Source organism: Stylophora pistillata, chromosome 6 (genome assembly GCF_964205215.1).
Source record: "Stylophora pistillata chromosome 6, jaStyPist1.2, whole genome shotgun sequence".
NCBI lineage: Eukaryota > Metazoa > Cnidaria > Anthozoa > Scleractinia > Pocilloporidae > Stylophora > Stylophora pistillata.
Genome location: NC_142524.1, coordinates 36,279,573 through 36,296,866, shown reverse-complemented (window position 1 = coordinate 36,296,866; position 17,294 = coordinate 36,279,573). Strand labels below are relative to the sequence as shown.

Sequence of the window (17,294 nt, the reverse complement as noted above, 5' to 3'; positions counted from 1 at the left end):
CAGTAATGTTTTCAAAGTCTCTGGTAAGGACGAAGTTTTCCTCATCGCATGGATTGTTAAAATGTTCAACGTTACAGCTGCGAAAGAGGAGACAACGTTAACAATGAGAGACGAATAAAATTGTTCTTTTGTATCTGCCATTGTAGACCTGTGACTTAAGTTGAGGTCGGGCGTTCTGCTGATAAAACCAGTGAGACTGTGCGCTTCATAGACTCCGATCTTCAAGGAGACTCTAACTCTTGAATTGCATGAACCACTTTATAAAGTCTATTTTATCAGCGACAGTAAACAAACTGCGGGTAACTGTTATGGACTAATGAATGCAACGTAAAAAAGATCAAAACGGAATCTCATCTTTATTACTTATAGAATTTCGCTTTTGACGAAGTTAACAATTGTTTAAGTTGGTAAGAACAAATGAATAAATACATAAATAAATAAATACGTCGAGATAGCAATATTTTTTTGTCCAAATTCAGACCTGGGATATTTCGAGCTTTCATTTAGTTTGCTGGTCGGCAACTAGAAGAAAATACTCAGCCCTTACTCTTAAATTTAGAAAAAAAATGGCTTCATCTCCTTATTCCGTGTCAATATTTGGTTGGTCAACGGTTTTACGTTTCCATTTCCGTTTGATGACACCGGTGTTACCCGCAAGCGCTGTCCTCCCTAAAACGTTCGTTAGCGATCCAATAAAAAAGACAATGAACGTCGTCAACAGGCAAAGATCATCGCTACTTTGCAAATATTTCCTTTGAGTTACGAAAAGCCGGAAAATGCACTCCCGCCTCCATGTTTCCACACAAAAATACACAAAAAGATGAGATCCTGACGTTAAAATTATTGTCATTGGGTAAAAGTGATCAAACAGATTCTCATTTCTTTTATGAAAATATTCACAGGAACTCATTGGAAATGAAGTCTTAATTAATCTTGACATAAGAGGTCGGAAAACGCATCATTCGTAATCAATGACAACAACAAAATGTGCCATCGCCGTCATTTCAACAATTTAGAATTAAAACCTGTGTTAGTCCTCCCTTTTGTACATAAGCATTAAAAAAAAAATGGTATTAGGAACACTATGCGTCCCTGGATTAAAAAAAGAAAAAGGCAGGCAATAAAAAAAAAATTCGTATTATATTCCATCATGAAATTGTTAATCATCTCAAAATTCTAGTTTTTCAGAAGAAATGGAAAAACCCCACGTACTTTGATTATTCAATATCTCCGTGTTGTACAAAATGTCAGTTGAAACTCAAGTAACAATGATAAACTGTAGAGCGAGACGACACGCCACGATTATTAAATGTTCATTGTTGATAAAGGTAAATAAACTGCGACCAAAAAAATGGAACATCTGGCGTTAACAGTTCGTCAGAGCATATAACTTGAGGGCTGACGTAACATCTAACTTTAGCTACTGACCAGCGCACCAACACAAGCGCTTCAATCTGATTGGCTCCATCACTGCAAATCATGAATTAAACAATAGAGTGCACTATGGGCTGATAGTATCTCTCCACGGATGAACACTATCGCGTCACGTGATCAATTTAAACCAATAAGAATCGGAGAAAATTTAGTGGCGAAACCACTGAAACGAAACGACCGAAAAAGCGAAACGATTGGAAAAGAAAAAAAAAAAAACAGAAACAAACATGACCGAAACATTGGTGCGGAAGAGAAAAAAAGAGATCACCGTTAGGTAAAACAGGTTTTTATTTTGAGCTCTTAAAATTTCTCAAAACCAGAATATTCTTAAGAGGATAATGACTTTTGATGTCGATAAAAGGATACTTCGGCATTCAATCACTTCCGTGAGGAGATCCTCTACTGAGAAAGCCCTGAAACTATAGCCCTCTTAAAAAGCCTCGCTTCAAGAGACCATCAAAAGGCATTTAAATACAACACAAAACAAATTTACATATCTGATTATCACATACAATGAATATATGAAGTTCATATATTTTGAACTGCGGTATTAGATACGTATGATGCACCAGTATCGCAGAGGTCAGTGGTTCGAATCCCGTACAGGCCTGATTTTTTTCAGGTCTGATTTTCGCTATTGCATAAATAGCGCTATCTACTGCGAGGATCGTGCATCATACGTATCTAATACCGCAGTTCAAAATATATGAACTTCATATATTCACTGTATCTGATTTATCACTTTCACGGGTTTCTTACGAATCAACTTAACGGCCTGCTCCCAGTTGGCTTGTTAGCTCAATTGGTGGAGCGCTGCACCAGTATCGCAGGAGTCAGTGGTTCGAATCCCGTACAGGCCTGATTTTTTTCAGGTCTGATCTTCGCTATTGCATAAATAGCGCTATCTACTGCGAGGATCGTGCATCATACCTATATCTGATTATGAAGGGCAGAAGTTAAGGGAGTTGTTTTTGGCCGTTTGAGGAGAGGCTTAATTTAGAGGCTTAATTTAGAGGCTGAATTTAGAGTTCTAAATGTGAGAGAACATCTAAAGTAAAATGTACCTTTTCCTCGACATTCCATCTTTCCTTCACTCGGCGTGGGCTAATTTTGGACGTTTCACTCGTTGCGAAATTTCTCTTGGTTACTGTTTTTATTGTTGTTGTTTTGACGGTTGCGCTTGTCTCAGTGGTTTCAATCTAATGTGTAGGTTTAAAGTCCATTCGATTCAGTTTTGTTGATTATCATAAGAAGTTTTCACTTTTGTATTCAAGCGTGCCAAAGACATAATTACGGTAATTTATGTTTTTATGAACAAAGCTAGTAGATCTGAGTATATAGCATTCATAGTCGTCCATCAGGCCGACGCTTAACTCCGGTTCCTGTAACATAAGCGATTAGGAGTCTCTAATGAAGTATTCGTACTTCTGCTTTAAAACCAATACATGTAATAAGAAAGTTACCCTTTGCTTCCGACGAAAAAGAGGTAGAAAAACATTACATCTGCATGTTATAACTTCAATTAACTTAAGCTGTTTAAGCTGACAAATTGAATACAAATATAGGTCTACATTTACATATGACCTGTAAGCAAACTACAATGACTTACAGTTTCTCTACTGTGCAAAACACATTCGTTTACTTTCGTTGCGAACTATTCATAATACTTGAAGATTGCCTCCGAAGTGCTCGGTTGTTATATAGCTACCTTAAAAGTTTCTTCAGTTTTAACGACGAAATATATTTCGAAGAATGCAAATGATAGATTGCCGAATGTGTCTCATTTTCCAGCCGTATACCAAAGGGTTTAGTGACGAGTTGAAAAACAAAAGCGTTAACGTATAAATAACACTTGTATGAAATCTGGTGGTTTCTTTAATGGAAGAAAAACCCCAAATATAAACACAGTACCAGGGTAAATAACACAACAAAAACACGAGGTATATGTAGAAGGTACTGCTAGCCGACCTCCTCAACCTGGCGGCGTTCATTGTCGTTCCACCCCCGTGTGTTAGTTGCAACACTTGGATTTCCTTTGTGTGGCGCCTCACCGCTAAATATATTTCAAAATAAATGATTGTTGTACAAATAATACAACAGCCAAAAGTAACAGTGAGTACGATTCTTCCAGCGTATTTGAGCCAGAAATAATCCAGCACTAACAGCAATGAAAACAAGAAACTAAACGTCCATATCATCAACACCGCAGCAACAACACGCTTGTGAGTCACAAGTTCTTGATATCTGAGATGAAGGTGAATGGCCAGAAATCTGTCTGTGCTCATAGCAGTAACACCGAAAAGTGACGCACACAAGAATAAAGTCGAAAAAAATTCAGTGATGTAGGTAAATATATTTATCTCGTGGTAGATATAGTTTCCACTAGTAGCGCAAGTAATCAGCCTTGCAACATAAAAAGGTTTCACCAGCAAACCAACACCAAGATCAGAAACAGCGAGACTCAGTAGGAATGTTTTGAAAGTCTTTGGCAATCCTGACGTTTTCCTCATCGCATGGATCGTCAAAATGTTCATCATAATGGATGTGTAGCAAAAGAAGGAGTTCAACACGGAATTAGTGACACAAGACGAGTAATACGGGCTTTCGCTATTCCCCATTCTATAACTGGTAGTCAGGAGGCTGGTTTGTCAGCAAGTTCACGAAGTACGCTCAGAAGAAATGGATTTCATGAGACAAACATGCTTCATCGTGAATTCCATCACGAGCCACAGGTAAACGGAAGTTCAAATATTCGAAAAGGCGGGTTGGTATGGAGTGACGTCATAAACCGGATAAGTTTCCATCATCGCCTTGACAGCCTTTTTCGATAATTGCTCGCAGTAATCTGAGTAGTTGCTTGAATTTGTACAGTCTCTGTTCCTGCTGGGTACAATGAAGCCTTTTGTTTATTAGGGGCTGGATCGGCCTATTGACATTTGGAGATTGGATTTCATATTAATATTCGTAAGCAAAAGCGGGAATGTTTAGTTTCCCGCGGTCGAGTGCAGTTATGGATCCCTTGAAACTTCGAAGGGTTGAATTGCTTCATTCTCCTCCAGATGAGTCAAGGGAATGGTTTATCTTAAATTTCAAGAAATGTGGCATAAGAGTCAGCAAGTTTTTTGAAGTAGCCTGTTGGTGGCACATTTTCCAAGCGTTTTGTACGGTCCAGCTTTAAAAAATGGCGGAAGCTTGGATGACCGATATGTTCAGAACAACAAAGTGGCCATCGCCTCTCTATTTGGAGTTGTTTCTACCATCTTCCGGCAGAAATTCGAAGAAGGAGAAGTGGTGAGATATCTTTGGTTGATCGATAAAATAAATTCTTGATCCTGGATCAAGAAAAGCTTGGCAAACGTTACTTAGCATTTTCAAGCTAAGACGAACCGGGGTAAGTCATAACGTTTATATTTTTATTAAGATTGGAAAAAGTGAGTTTGCTCTGTTATGTTTTGTTGTGAATGCTGGTTTCACGGTGTATCAGAACTCATCTCTGCTTGGCAGGAAAATCACATAATTGGCTGAGTTTGATTTTACGCTGAGCCTCTAAGTCTTCTAGCTATGAGATAGAATAAATATATGAAAATCATATATTTTGAACTGCGGTATTTGATACGTATGATGCACGATCCTCGCAGTAGATAGCGCTATTTAAGCAATAGCGAAATTCAGACCTGAAAAAAATCAGGCCTGTACGGGACTCGAACCACTGACCTCTGCGATACTAGTGCAGCGCTCTAACCAATTGAGCTAACAAGCCAACTGAGAGCAGGCCGTTAAGTTGATTCGTAATGAACCCGTGAAAGTGATAAATGAGATAGAATAAATATATGAAAATCATATATTTTGAACTGCGGTATTTGATATATTTATTCTATCTTATCTTCTATCTTCTATCTTATTCTATATATTTATTCTTTGATATATTTATTCTATTTGAACTGCGGTATTTGATATAGTTATTCTATCTCATTTATCACTTTCACGGGTTCATTACGAATCAACTTAACGGCCTGCTCTCAGTTGGCTTGTTAGCTCAATTGGTTAGAGCGCTGCACTAGTATCGCAGAGGTCAGTGGTTCGAGTCCCGTACAGGCCTGATTTTTTTCAGGTCTGAATTTCGCTATTGCTTAAATAGCGCTATCTACTGCGAGGATCGTGCATCATACGTATCTTCTAGCTATGATCACTTTTTATGGCTACTTTAGGAGAAATTTCGGGTTTGTTTCCTTGATAGGGTCTTGACAGTATTATAATTTATTTCATTTCTATTTTTCTACGATAAAAGATTTAAATCGCCAGAGGGATGCCATTGAGAAAACTGGAATAGTAGTTAATGGAAGATGCTTTAAAGTTAAATTTCCAGGTTATTTGTGTGTGCCAATCTTGACTCTTTATATTTTTTTTATCTTATTATTTTTTATTTTTGCAATGTTTTTATGTTACATGTCTAGCTACGTGATAGTAATTATTGAATCCATTTTATGCTTGGCAGTGTTAGAAAATATCTGGGAAAGTATAACATTTGAGATCTTTGGTGTAGCTATTTTAACTTCAACTTCTTGTTATCTTCTTGTCTTTTTTCATGACAGTTACTCTTGATTACAAAACACTGATAATGCTGCTCAAGCAAAGAGCTGGTGATGCCAAAAAATATATCAATGAACTTTGCAAGCAAGGATTGGACACAGAGTGCTGTGTATTCTGCAAAGTTATTAAGGTAGGTTATACCTGCAATGCTAAATGACATGCATCATAGTGGAATTATACAATAACACAAAACATATTCAGCCTACTGGTATTTGTTATGCAATTTATTTATAATCAATTAGTGAGAGCTTCCTTTTCATTCATGGTCAATATAGGGAAGTGTTGTCTATCTTTTCTGGTTCACACAGGCTGAAGTCCAGGCATTCAGAGTAATACCAGAGCACTTCTGGGATTTATAACATACTTAGCTTTTCATTCATGGTCAATATTGGGAAGTGTTGTCTATCCTTTCTGGTTCACCCAGGCTGAAGTCCCCGCATTCAGTGTAATGCCTGGGATATATAACATACATAGCTTTTCATTCATGGTCAATATAGGGAAGTGTTGTCTATCCTTTCTGGTTCACCCAGGGTGAAGTCCTGGCATTCAGTGTAATGCCTGAGCGCTTCTGGGATATACAACATACTTAGCTTTTCATTCATGGTCAATATAGGGAAGTGATGTCTATCCTTTCTGGTTCACCCAGGCTGAAGTCCTGGCATTCAGTGTAATGCCTGAGCGCTTCTGGGATATACAACATACTGAACTTTTTATTCATGATCAATATAGGGAAGTGTTGTCTATCCTTTCTGGTTTACCCAGGCTGAAGTCCTGGCATTCAGAAAAATGCCTGAGTGCTTCTGGGATATACAACATACTTAGCTTTTCATTCATGGTCAATATAGGGAAGTGTTGTGTATCCTTTCTGGTCCACCCAGGCTGAAGTCCTGGCATTCAGTGTAATGCCTGAGCGCTTCTGGGATATATAACATACTTAGGTTTTCATTCATTGTCAATATAGGGAAGTGTTGTCTATCCTTTCTGGTCCACCCAGGCTGAAGTCCTGGCATTGACTGTAATGCCTGAGCACTTCTGGGATATATAACAAAGTTTCACAAAGCTTTTCATTCCTGGTCATTATAGGGAAGTGTTGTCTATCCTTTCTGGTTCACCCAGGCTGAAGTCCTGGCATTCAGAGTAATGCCTGAGTGCTTCTGGGATATATAACATACTTAGGTTTTCATTCATTGTCAATATAGGGAAGTGTTGTCTATCCTTTCTGGTCCACCCAGGCTGAAGTCCTGGCATTCAGTGTAATGCCTGAGTGCTGCTCGGATATACAACATATACAAGCTCGGATATACAAGCTTTTCATTCATGGTCAATATAGGGAAGTGTTGTCTATGCTTTCTGGTCCACCCAGGCTGAAGTCCTGGCATTCAGTGTAATGCCTGAGCGCTTCTGGGATATATAACTTACATAGCTTTTCATTCATGGTCAATATAGGGAAGTGTTGTCTATCCTTTCTGGTTCACCCAGGCTGAAGTCCTGGCATTCAGTGTAATCCCTGAGCACTTCTGGGATATACAACATACTGAGCTTTTTATTCATGGTCAATATAGGGAAGTGTTGTCTATCCTTTCTGGTTCACCCAGGCTGAAGTCCTGGCATTCAGAGTAATGCCTGAGCGCTTCTGGGATATATAACATACTTAGCTTTTCATTCATTGTCAATATAGGGAAGTGTTGTCTATCCTTTCTGGTCCACCCATATTGAAGTCCTGGCATTCAGTGTAATGCCTGAGCGCTTCTGGGATATACAACATACTTAGCTTTTCATTCATGGTCAATATAGGGAAGTGTTGTCTATCCTTTCTGGTTCACCCAGGCTGAAGTCCTGGCATTCAGAGTAATGCCTGAGCGCTTCTGGGATATACAACATACTTAGCTTTTCATTCATGGTCAATATAGGGAAGTGTTGTCTATCCTTTCTGGTTCACCCAGGCTGAAGTCCTGGCATTCAGTGTAATGCCTGAGCGCTTCTGGGATATACAACATACTTTAAGTTTTTTCATTCATGGTCAATACGGGGAAGTGTTGTTTATCTTTTCTGGTTCACCCAGGCTGAGTGGAAGTTTTGCTATTCACAGTAATCCCTTAGTGCTTCTGGGATACCTAACATTCTTATTTTCTTTGACATTCACAGGTTAATCAAGGGAAGTGTTGTCTCTCGGCCTTACTGGTTCACCAGGCTGAAGTCCTGGCATTCAGTTTAATGCCTGAGCGCCTCTGAGATATTTGACTTACTTAGCTTTTCATTGATGGTTAATATAGGGAAGTATTGTCTATCCTTTCTGGTTCACCCAGGCTGAAGTCCTGGCATTCAGTGTAATGCCTGAGCGCTTCTGGGATATACAGCATACTTTAAGTTTTTCATTCATGGTCAATACGGGGAAGTGTTGTTTATCTTTTCTGGTTCACCCAGGCTGAACGGAAGTTCTGCTATTCACAGTAATCCCTTAGTGCTTCTGGGATACCTAACATTCTTATTTTCTTTGACATTCACAGGTTAATCTAGGGAAGTGTTGTCTATCGGCCTTACTGGTTCACCCGGGCTGAAGTCTTGGCATTCAGTTTAATGCCTGAGCGCCTCTGAGATATTTGACTTACTTAGCTTTTCATTGATGGTTAATATAGGGAAGTATTGTCTATCCTTTCTGGTTCACCCAGGCTGAAGTTCTGGCATTCAGAGGTTTTCTGGCATATATAATGTGAAGAAATTCTTGTGACGCAAACTTTTCTGTTATTTGAGCTCTTCACCTATATCTACAGCAGAGCGACAGGAATAAATAGTCGTTTGAGACAAAAATTTGGAAAACAGCTTCATTTACTGTTAAAAGTCGCCCTGAAAACCGCGACGGGAAGAGAACATCAAACCAAAAAATGCTGCCAAAAAAACTCAATAAATAACACAAGGCAAAACACTGCTGGTACATTTCTTTGCGAAGCTAGTTCGTGAAACTCTGATGCGACGTTTTTGTAGGGCGTAAACACACGACGACGATTGATTTCCTGACAAACTGGTTAATATGAGATAATATAAAGTATGAAACAACACGAAGTAACGCGCACAGCCTCAAGTGATCGATATACCGTATTTCCTTGAATAAGTGCCCACCCCTTGGCCATTCAAACTTGTAACTCTGAACAAGCGCGACACCGGAACCCTTTCTTTTTCAGCTTTCATAACATTTTAAACTTTTACTACCTTAGATGAATATGTTGGGAGAGATTCTTGCTTTAAGAGTTATATTACGCCGATGTATTATCTTTCCTTTTTATATGGCTGGCTTCGCAAGCGGTGCAAGATGCAGCGAATTCTGTGAGCTGATTGGCTATTAACCCTTGCTTATTTTTCGTTTTCTGCGGTGGCCAGCGTTGCAGCCATTTTGTCTTTGTGTAACCTGCAGGCAAGCTCTCGCTTGGCTCTTATCGCTTGGCTCAGGTTTGAGTTTTCCTGCTTGGTCAATAACGCATTACTGGATCTACCGCGCTCTATGTTAATTTCCAAACCACTCTAGCGCACAGCGCTTGACTCAGTATTTAAAGTTGGTTTTTCGGAAAAAGTCAACGTCCCACCCCTCTCAAGAAGCTTTTAGAATATAAAAATTCAAGGACTTTCTAAGGATTGGTTAAATTCATTGGGGGACTTGCCCTGAAATTAACAGACTTGCAAGACAGTACGAACCCTGTTAAAGTTCAAGGGAGTTTAAACTTGTTCGTTACGTGTCATTAAACGAAAGTTGGTCTTTGTCTGTTTAAAAGCTTTGTCAGCTTGTTCAACATCTATCTTGATTTGAAAACAATTATTATTACCCCCGGTCTCTGTTTATTCACGATTTTAATCATCGTTGCGGAGGAGGTAGCGCAAAGAGATTTTCAACACCAGTGCGTTAATCACATCGTACCTATAATGTCTAATCTCTCGCAACTATCTAGAGGATTCCGGCACCAATATAGGTCATATGAAGGCCAGTGACAAAGAATCTTATGTGTACTGCATGAATATCGTTTAAAAAAACTGGAACAGTGTGTAAACTATAAATGCGACATAAAATATCAGTGAGGAAAAGCCGCCATGTATTGTGGACTCTGCGTTAAACAGCAAAAGAAATTATAGGTTGTAATACGCCGAGTTTATTCCCAATAACTGGTAACCGGATGCTCAAAAATTACAGCACCAAGCGTCAGCTGTCAAAGATTCCGAACACAGCGGAAAAAAAGTCGTCGGTTCTGGAATTTACTTTGTTTCCGATCCGAAAACAAAAATCTGGTAAAATTGATTAGAAAACAAAACACTCAGGCAGCCAGTTAAATGTCGAAGTAAATAAGCGTCGCAGCCTATGTCAGTATTAATGAAGTTAACTAAATCCGCAAGCATTGACTAAGAAATGTTTCTTCGACGTGACTGTAACTGCCGCAACACACTCCGGGCGAGCGCTTTGTCTTGTCACTATTTTTAAGCGCCGGCCATGTACACTTTTTTCGGATACGGCTTCTTTAATTACCTTTTCACGCCATAGGATGATGACATGATTGTGTAAAAGTTGACGCCTCTATCAGATTAGGAGCGAAATACGATCAAAAATTTTACCCAAGCAAGCCACTGGTATCCAGTAGAGAATGCGGACTAAAAGTACGGATTCTCTGCTGGATACCTAGACTTTTTTTGGTTGCTAACGGCGTGAGGCTCGTTATGATCTCCTGGGATGGGAATTAAATGAATATTTCTTTTGTTTTTTTAGGTTTGAGAAGTTTCTTTGGTTTATCAGTTCTGAGAATTACCTGGTAATTGGTGGCCGAGACCAACAGCAGAACGAACTTCTGGTCAAAAGACATCTAGAACAAGGTCTGTTGTGGCTCACTTTGCATTCTATTTCTACACTGTTTTAGGAACTTGTCAACTTCCCAAGTTTTTCTTACGAATGTCGCCAGTCACGTGTTTGCCCGCGGTCAAACTTGGTCAAGACAGTTCTCGAGAGTGCACCTGGTGAATGCTTACGTGCTTCTCTGCGCTTCTCAGCGCTTCTCAGCTTGTTTCTCATTTCTCGAGGTTAGCAGTGGTTACATTTTTCAGCTCTTGACTCTGAGGTACAGCAGGAGCTTGTATCCCGTGCTCGGTCACTGGCTATATGTTTTGGGGCCAGTTACATGTTTCTGTGTCATGTATCATTATCACATATCTTTTCTCCTCAGGAGACGTGTACGTTCACGCAGATCTCCATGGTGCAACAAGTGTTGTAGTAAAGAACCCTACGGGTCAGCCCGTCCCGCCAAAGACCCTAAATGAAGCCGGTTGCATGGCGGTGTCCTACAGTGCTGCGTGGGAGGCACGGATTGTGACCTCAGCCTGGTGGGTGCCTCATTCGCAGGTGTCCAAGACGGCACCCACAGGAGAGTACCTTACCACAGGAAGCTTCATGATTAGGGGCAAAAAGAACTTCTTGCCGCCATGTTACCTCATGATGGGCTTTGGTTTTTTGTTTAAACTGGATGAAACGTCCATCGAGAATCACTTGAACGAGAGAAAAGTCAGAGCTGTGGAGGATACTGAAATAGTAGAGGTAAGGTCCGAGAGATTTTCAACGGTGCTTGATTTCCCAGCAACCATGTTTTGTTTGTTTTTTGTTTTGTTTTGATTACTAGCTAATGAGAGCTTTACATTATAACACAGACTGTTTACACAATAACGTTTGCATTTTTTCCACCCAAATATATCGCGAAACGATCCAATGATATAACACTTTGAACTTGACATAGGATGCTGAAGGAGAGGAAGAGCTGAGCATTCCAAGTGACGAAGGCGAGGCAGAAAATCCACCGAATTCTGCTGTCGAAGGGGCAGCTACTCTAGAAGACGATGATGAAGAAGACAGCTTGTTTCCTGATACAAGCATCGATATACAGCTTACGAAGGAGGGAAAGTAAGTTTTGTTTGTATTTTTAATAGATTAATTTTCAATGGCAATGTTTAAGTCTATTGTTTAACTCTAAATTTATCGTGCTTTTATCTTCGTTTGTAGAGTACACCTTCAGCGAGGTACAAGCAGAAGCAATAGCCGAAGAGATAGTGAAGAAGGAGAAAGTGTTGATCCTGAGGAAACCAAACAAGTATCTTGAGAATTTGAGATGTCATTCCTCGCCCTTGCATTTCATGAATAGCAAAATGCAAGAAAGCGTAACTTATAGCCGAGTTTCAGTTTGCCAGTTTTCGTGATCTTATCAATAAACTGCCTATCGTATCAAAAACTTCATCAGGAAATAGATTGGCTTTCCTTTCCATACCTTTATGGCTGGTCCAGAAAACTTGCTTCACTTCCTCAACCAATCAGATGAAAGAAAAAGAAACGCGCGTCACCTGGTCACTCACTTTTTCTAGCGCTTCAGATCAGTGGCCTGAACTTACTCTGGTTTTTGTTACAGTTTTTGTTTTAGTTTTCAAGCACTTGAGCGATCGAAACGTGGCCTAATATTCCTCATTATTTTTCTTTTCAGCCCGCAAACAAGCAGCGTCTATCAGCGAAACAGAGGAGGTAATAATTAGCCATGAATCCTGCGCATGTAAATCTTGACTCTCACTTAATGACACGCTGCAGTGAGCACAAATCTCTATTATGAATAAAGTGCAGCCACTTGGCACTTGTCTTCTGATTTACGCGGCGACTGTTTTATGAAATTAAGGTTATACACTTTTCTTTCAAAAGGGAAGGTGCGATACCAAGCTACTTTGTGCTCAATATTGATCTTACATTGGCATATTTTTTTATTGCGAGACCAAGGTACACCACAGATTTTTAATGATTACAATCGAATTTATCTCAGAGAGAATCGAAAGAAGAAGGTCAGACAAGGTGAAGACGGCTCTTTGCAGGCGAATGAGGAGGAGCAAGAAACAGAGGAAGGAGAAGAATATGAGCGGGTACGTTTGCATTCTGTTTTTAATGGTGATGTTGAAAATGAGCCCTTGTAAATCCTCTTCATTAGCCAATGTTTTAATTCATGGTAGGGGATTCAACAAAATATCAGAGCATTTATATCTGCTCGACCTCGCATTTCGCTTTGAAAGTATTTTGGGAAACAGCTTCTAATATCTTCTGATCCTTAAAAATATTATCCACAGAAATCTGAACAAAACCATCACCAAAAACAAAAACAAAAACAGCAACAGCAGCAGCCACCTAAGAGAGGACAAAAGGTTTGACACACTTTTTTCAACCCTGTTAGACTGTTAATATCGGCGAGGAGAAGTGAATATTTAGTTGATTATTTATGTCACAGAGAAAGTTTAAGATTCACTTTCTTTGACTGAGCATGATAGTAGATTTAAGTGGTTAGAATGAATTCATTCTAGTTCCGCTCGTTCATTTTAAACAACAGACATTAAATATGGACCACTCTGTGCAGCGTAATAAATAATGAACATTAAGGATTTTAATAAAAATTCACAGACTTGGAAGCTAACGAATGATTTTCCAGCGTGACCGGCCTGAAATTAGCGACAAAAAATTGGATATTTCAAGTCTACACCCTTTTGTTATCTAAATGAACGGGAACGATATAAAAACAAATCTAAGGAATTACCCGTGTTAATTAAGGCTTGTCAGAAGGATTTAGTGGCTTTGCTTAAAGCAATTTATACTTTTTTCACTTTTCAGACCAAACTTAGGAAAATAAAAGAGAAATACGGCGAACAGGATGAAGAGGAACGACAAATGAAAATGGAGATTTTAGCGGTAATGATTTTTAGCATGTAAAAAGTATCGAATTTATCCTACCCCTTGCGTAATCTGTAAAGGGTGAAATGAGTCTGGATCGGAACGAGGTTCACTGGCAAGGCTGCATCAAAATGAGGCTTGACTTGCATACCTGCTACAGCTTGTAGTGTTTTCTGTGGCCTCAAGTAACTGCAAGTCTATTACAACTCTCATGGATAGAATGAGAATTCTTCAAAGGTACTCCCAAGTATAACGTCTTGATTCCTGGACAGTTTGGTGATTGCAATGAACAGTGGATGATGGAGAAACATTGCGCGTAAACCGACCCGAGACATTTTGACATGAATTATGGTGAGCTAATGCACCACGGCCGTTTCCCAATACTTCAGATGTATGATAATTTTTTTATTTTTTCCTCTTAAACAATGCTGGTTTTTTTCCTCCTATAGTCTGCTGGGCCTTCGAAAGAAAGCAAAGCTGATAAGAGGAAAAGAGACAAGAAGGCGGGCAAAGGAAGTTGCGCCAACAGGCCAGCCAGCGGTAAACCAGGGAAAAGGGAAACCCAGACAAGCAAAGACCAATACTCAAATCAAAATAATCTGTCTGCAACAGGAGGCGGTAAAAACCAAGATCAGGACAACAGCTTCCAGTCCAGGCAAGATTTGGAAGAAAACAAAGGCAACAAAACAAACTTTACACATCAAAACTCAAGCGTCTATCAGGATAAAGGCGATAGAGAAGGTAACGATATTGACAGTAAAGAGACAGCGACTGGTTTGATGAACTCTTCTGATAGACAAGCTGGTGAAGCGAGCAGTTTGGAACTAGTCAGTGTAGAAGACAATTCTCTCAAAGAGGGTGCTCCAAAAGATGAAGGTACAACAATCATTTTTTTATGAATTTTTTTTTTTTATGTAATTAACCGTAAAATACCGAAAGTAATGAAGTGTAAATCAGCTTTTTCTATTTTCAGGTGCGAAATATGGGAATTCTGAGAAAGAAAAAGACGTTGTAAGTAGACAGTTCGGCTGTGCTATGTACTTTTCAGTATTTTGTAAATACCTCAAACCTTATCAAACTTTACAGCCTTAGCGAGATTAACAGTCAGAGGTCGTGAACAAAATGCCATGCGCACTTGAAAAGTGACATGACACCCTGTTTGGTGATTATAAATTATACATTTTACGACAATGTAAAGAAGAAACTCATTTATTAAATTGTTTATATTTATATTTGTAGCGTATTTGTTGCGTTTCACACACTTATTTGTTTTCTTTATGTTTTAATAAATCCCAGGCAGTACTTCTTTTCTCGTTACTTCGCGAGTTAATATGAATTGTTTTTTTTTTCTTTCCTTCAGGCTGTATCAGATGACGAAGCAGAAGACGAAGCACCGAAAGTACGCAATGAAATAATTTCAATTGAGATTTTTTGGAGGTTTTTTTTTTAAAAAACGATTCTTAAAATTCTAACCATCCCAGCTCATAACTTGGTTTATTCTTTGCCTGTTTCATTTTAGTAATGTGCTGTTATTGCTCGATAATAGTTGGTTTTAGCATGACGGTTTCACAGCAACTTGCGGCAAAAGTCAACTCCGATTTTACTTACAAGCGTGATTTATGATTCACCATTTCAGAATAACCGCAAAAAATATTTTGATCACAGCCAATCCGAATATTTTGAGTTAAGCAAGATTGTGAGAAACTCAAACTCTGCCGATTGCCGTTGATGTCATGCTTGGGTAACTTTTCTAATTTTCGGCGTTTTTCGTTGCTTTGCAGGAAGCTGTATCGCTGCTTGATTCTCTTACAGGTTGTCCGCTGTCTGAAGATTTACTGCTGTTTGCAATTCCTGTGTGTGCTCCATACGGTGCGGTACAAAACTACAAGTAAGACAGCGGTTTTTTTTTTTTTTCTATTCTTTTTTTCTTTAAGTTTCTAAGACACCCTAAGCTCAAGTTGTTTGGGTGATAGATCAGCCCTGACCAGAGTCTATCTTTCTGTATCAGAAGGGCTGTGGAAAAGTTATCTTTTATAGTAAGAAAACATCCTGGTATGCTCCTGAATAAAATATGACGATCGAAGAGCCCCCTCCTCCCCCCCCCCTCCCAATCTAATTCTCAGATAAGAGATGTGTGTGTGTTTTATTTGTCTTTTCTTTTCCGTTTCTTCGACAGGTTTAAAGTGAAACTTACTCCAGGTACAGCTCGCCGAGGAAAAGGTTAGAAAAACTGTACGGATTTACTTCCCAAAATATTCTGCTGATGCTCAGTTCTAAATTTTCTATGAATTTTCTCTGAATTTACTTGGCCAACTCGGATTTGAATTTACTCGGTGAGGGAGTTCTATTAAATAATTTGTAACTCAAGTTTATAAGAATTTTTAGGCGACAAAATCGAGAATGATACATTTCACCTCGTCCTGTGATTCGTGAAAAACAAATATAAATTTAACAGGTTTTGTTTCCTTCCTTAGCTGCCAAGACGGCGTTGGGCACTTTTCTGTTTTCCAAAGAAGCTTCCCAGCGAGAGAAAGATTTAATTAAAAGTCTCAAGGTAAAAATTTCAAAGCTCGGGATACTTTAGTAGGTAGATGAAGCAGTCAACGATGTTATTGAACTTTAAGTAATTCATCACATTATTTGCATTCTAAGCGTCAATCGCACTTCACAGCTTTTGTGCAAACCATCCCTGACAGTGCTTCTCCTTTTTTTCTTTTTTTTTAAATTTTCACTAGTTTTCCACTCTATTTCTAGGACAACGATCTTTCGCGTTACATTCCAGGAAAAGTGAAAGTTTCAGCACCAAACCTTCAAAAAAAGAAGAAGAAATGATCTGTAACATTGCAAGAATTACTGTGGAGATTCTTTTTTATCCAAAGAAATAGTGTTAATAAACCGCCACGTGGTTAATCGACTACACGTCAAATACGTTTTTCTTCATTGATTATGATTATTATTGTTGTTAATTATTTTTGTAGTGTCCAAGTCTTTTTCTAATGGTCAGCTTACTTCTTGTTATTTATTTTACATAATCCATTTTAATCGTCAAATATTTCTGTGCGCACATGACTGATGTAGGCGCGTCAGGTAACCTATATAGTTCTGGGAAATTTCTGGTAAGGACTGCATCTTGGGTTCGATATGATGAGTCTCCTATCCTTTGATGATCCACTCAAGACGGAAAGAACGTTCGACTGACTCGGCGGAATAATTGTGACCCAGGCAGTCAACGTTTTGACGGCAAGCTCTTCGTAGATGCCTCTCCCCACGCTTAGCAAAAAGCATTTAATGAATAACTGACACAGTAGCCTCCATTTATGCAAAAAGTATTGTCGCATATTTATCGTCAGGAATGATCTGTTCCGAGAAGCGGTCAGTTTTCAAGGGCGATCGTAACCAACTGACGACTGTTTACTTTTTTTTTTGTCCGACCTCGAGTTTGTTTGTCGGCTGCATCAAAACGAAGTCGTTGCGTCGTTTTTTGTATTTGCCAAATATCCTGCATGTGGAGAGCGGAACGATTACGAAGAACTCGAATCAGCTGCCGGCATCTAAA

The 17,294-nt window shown here is 39.1% G+C and overlaps 2 protein-coding genes and 1 long non-coding RNA gene across 5 annotated transcripts; 2 read left to right on the top strand and 1 right to left on the bottom strand.

Moving 5' to 3' along the window:
* Nucleotides 1–2,666: 2,666 nt before the first annotated feature.
* On the bottom strand, nt 2,667–4,375 carry LOC148729670 (adenosine receptor A3-like). The gene has a single exon (XM_088724524.1). It carries the CDS (start codon nt 4,050–4,052, stop codon nt 3,162–3,164), a length of 891 nt encoding a protein of 296 aa, XP_088580650.1. The 5' UTR covers nt 4,053–4,375; the 3' UTR covers nt 2,667–3,161.
* Nucleotides 4,376–5,590: 1,215 nt separating this feature from the next.
* LOC148729669 (uncharacterized) lies at nt 5,591–8,832 on the top strand. Of its 2 annotated transcripts, XR_015988509.1 has the most exons (3): nt 5,591–5,800; nt 6,027–6,154; nt 8,170–8,832. It is a non-coding gene; the product is annotated as an uncharacterized LOC148729669 (long non-coding RNA). The 2 variants fall into 2 exon arrangements; XR_015988508.1 differs by having other exon boundaries at nt 5,592–6,154.
* Nucleotides 8,833–9,028: 196 nt separating this feature from the next.
* On the top strand, nt 9,029–16,664 carry LOC148729668 (ribosome quality control complex subunit NEMF-like). 2 transcript variants are annotated; one of them, XR_015988506.1, is made up of 15 exons: nt 9,029–10,872; nt 11,220–11,587; nt 11,784–11,947; nt 12,047–12,134; nt 12,519–12,556; nt 12,846–12,942; nt 13,144–13,218; nt 13,679–13,756; nt 14,188–14,614; nt 14,712–14,749; nt 15,099–15,137; nt 15,551–15,626; nt 15,915–15,958; nt 16,213–16,292; nt 16,493–16,513. XR_015988506.1 is itself a non-coding variant. In XM_088724523.1 (15 exons), the coding sequence occupies exons 2-15, from the start codon at nt 11,324–11,326 to the stop codon at nt 16,568–16,570; spliced, it is 1,617 nt and encodes a 538-aa protein (XP_088580649.1). In that variant the 5' UTR covers nt 9,031–10,872; nt 11,220–11,323; the 3' UTR covers nt 16,571–16,664. The 2 variants fall into 2 exon arrangements, 1 of the variants encoding a protein (XP_088580649.1); XM_088724523.1 differs by having other exon boundaries at nt 9,031–10,872; nt 15,520–15,626; nt 16,493–16,664.
* The last annotated feature ends 630 nt before the right edge of the window (nt 16,665–17,294 follow it).

Excerpts from the sequence above, each read along its gene's own strand:
- LOC148729670 (XM_088724524.1), bottom strand. The coding sequence starts at position 4,052 with ATGGGGAATAGCGAAAGCCCGTATTACTCGTCTTGTGTCACTAATTCC.
- LOC148729668 (XM_088724523.1), top strand. The coding sequence starts at position 11,324 with ATGGCGGTGTCCTACAGTGCTGCGTGGGAGGCACGGATTGTGACCTCA. Across the intron at positions 11,588-11,783 it reads AGGATACTGAAATAGTAGAG|GATGCTGAAGGAGAGGAAGA; the intron begins GTAAGGTCCGAG and ends AACTTGACATAG. Across the intron at positions 13,219-13,678 it reads CACCTAAGAGAGGACAAAAG|ACCAAACTTAGGAAAATAAA; the intron begins GTTTGACACACT and ends TTCACTTTTCAG.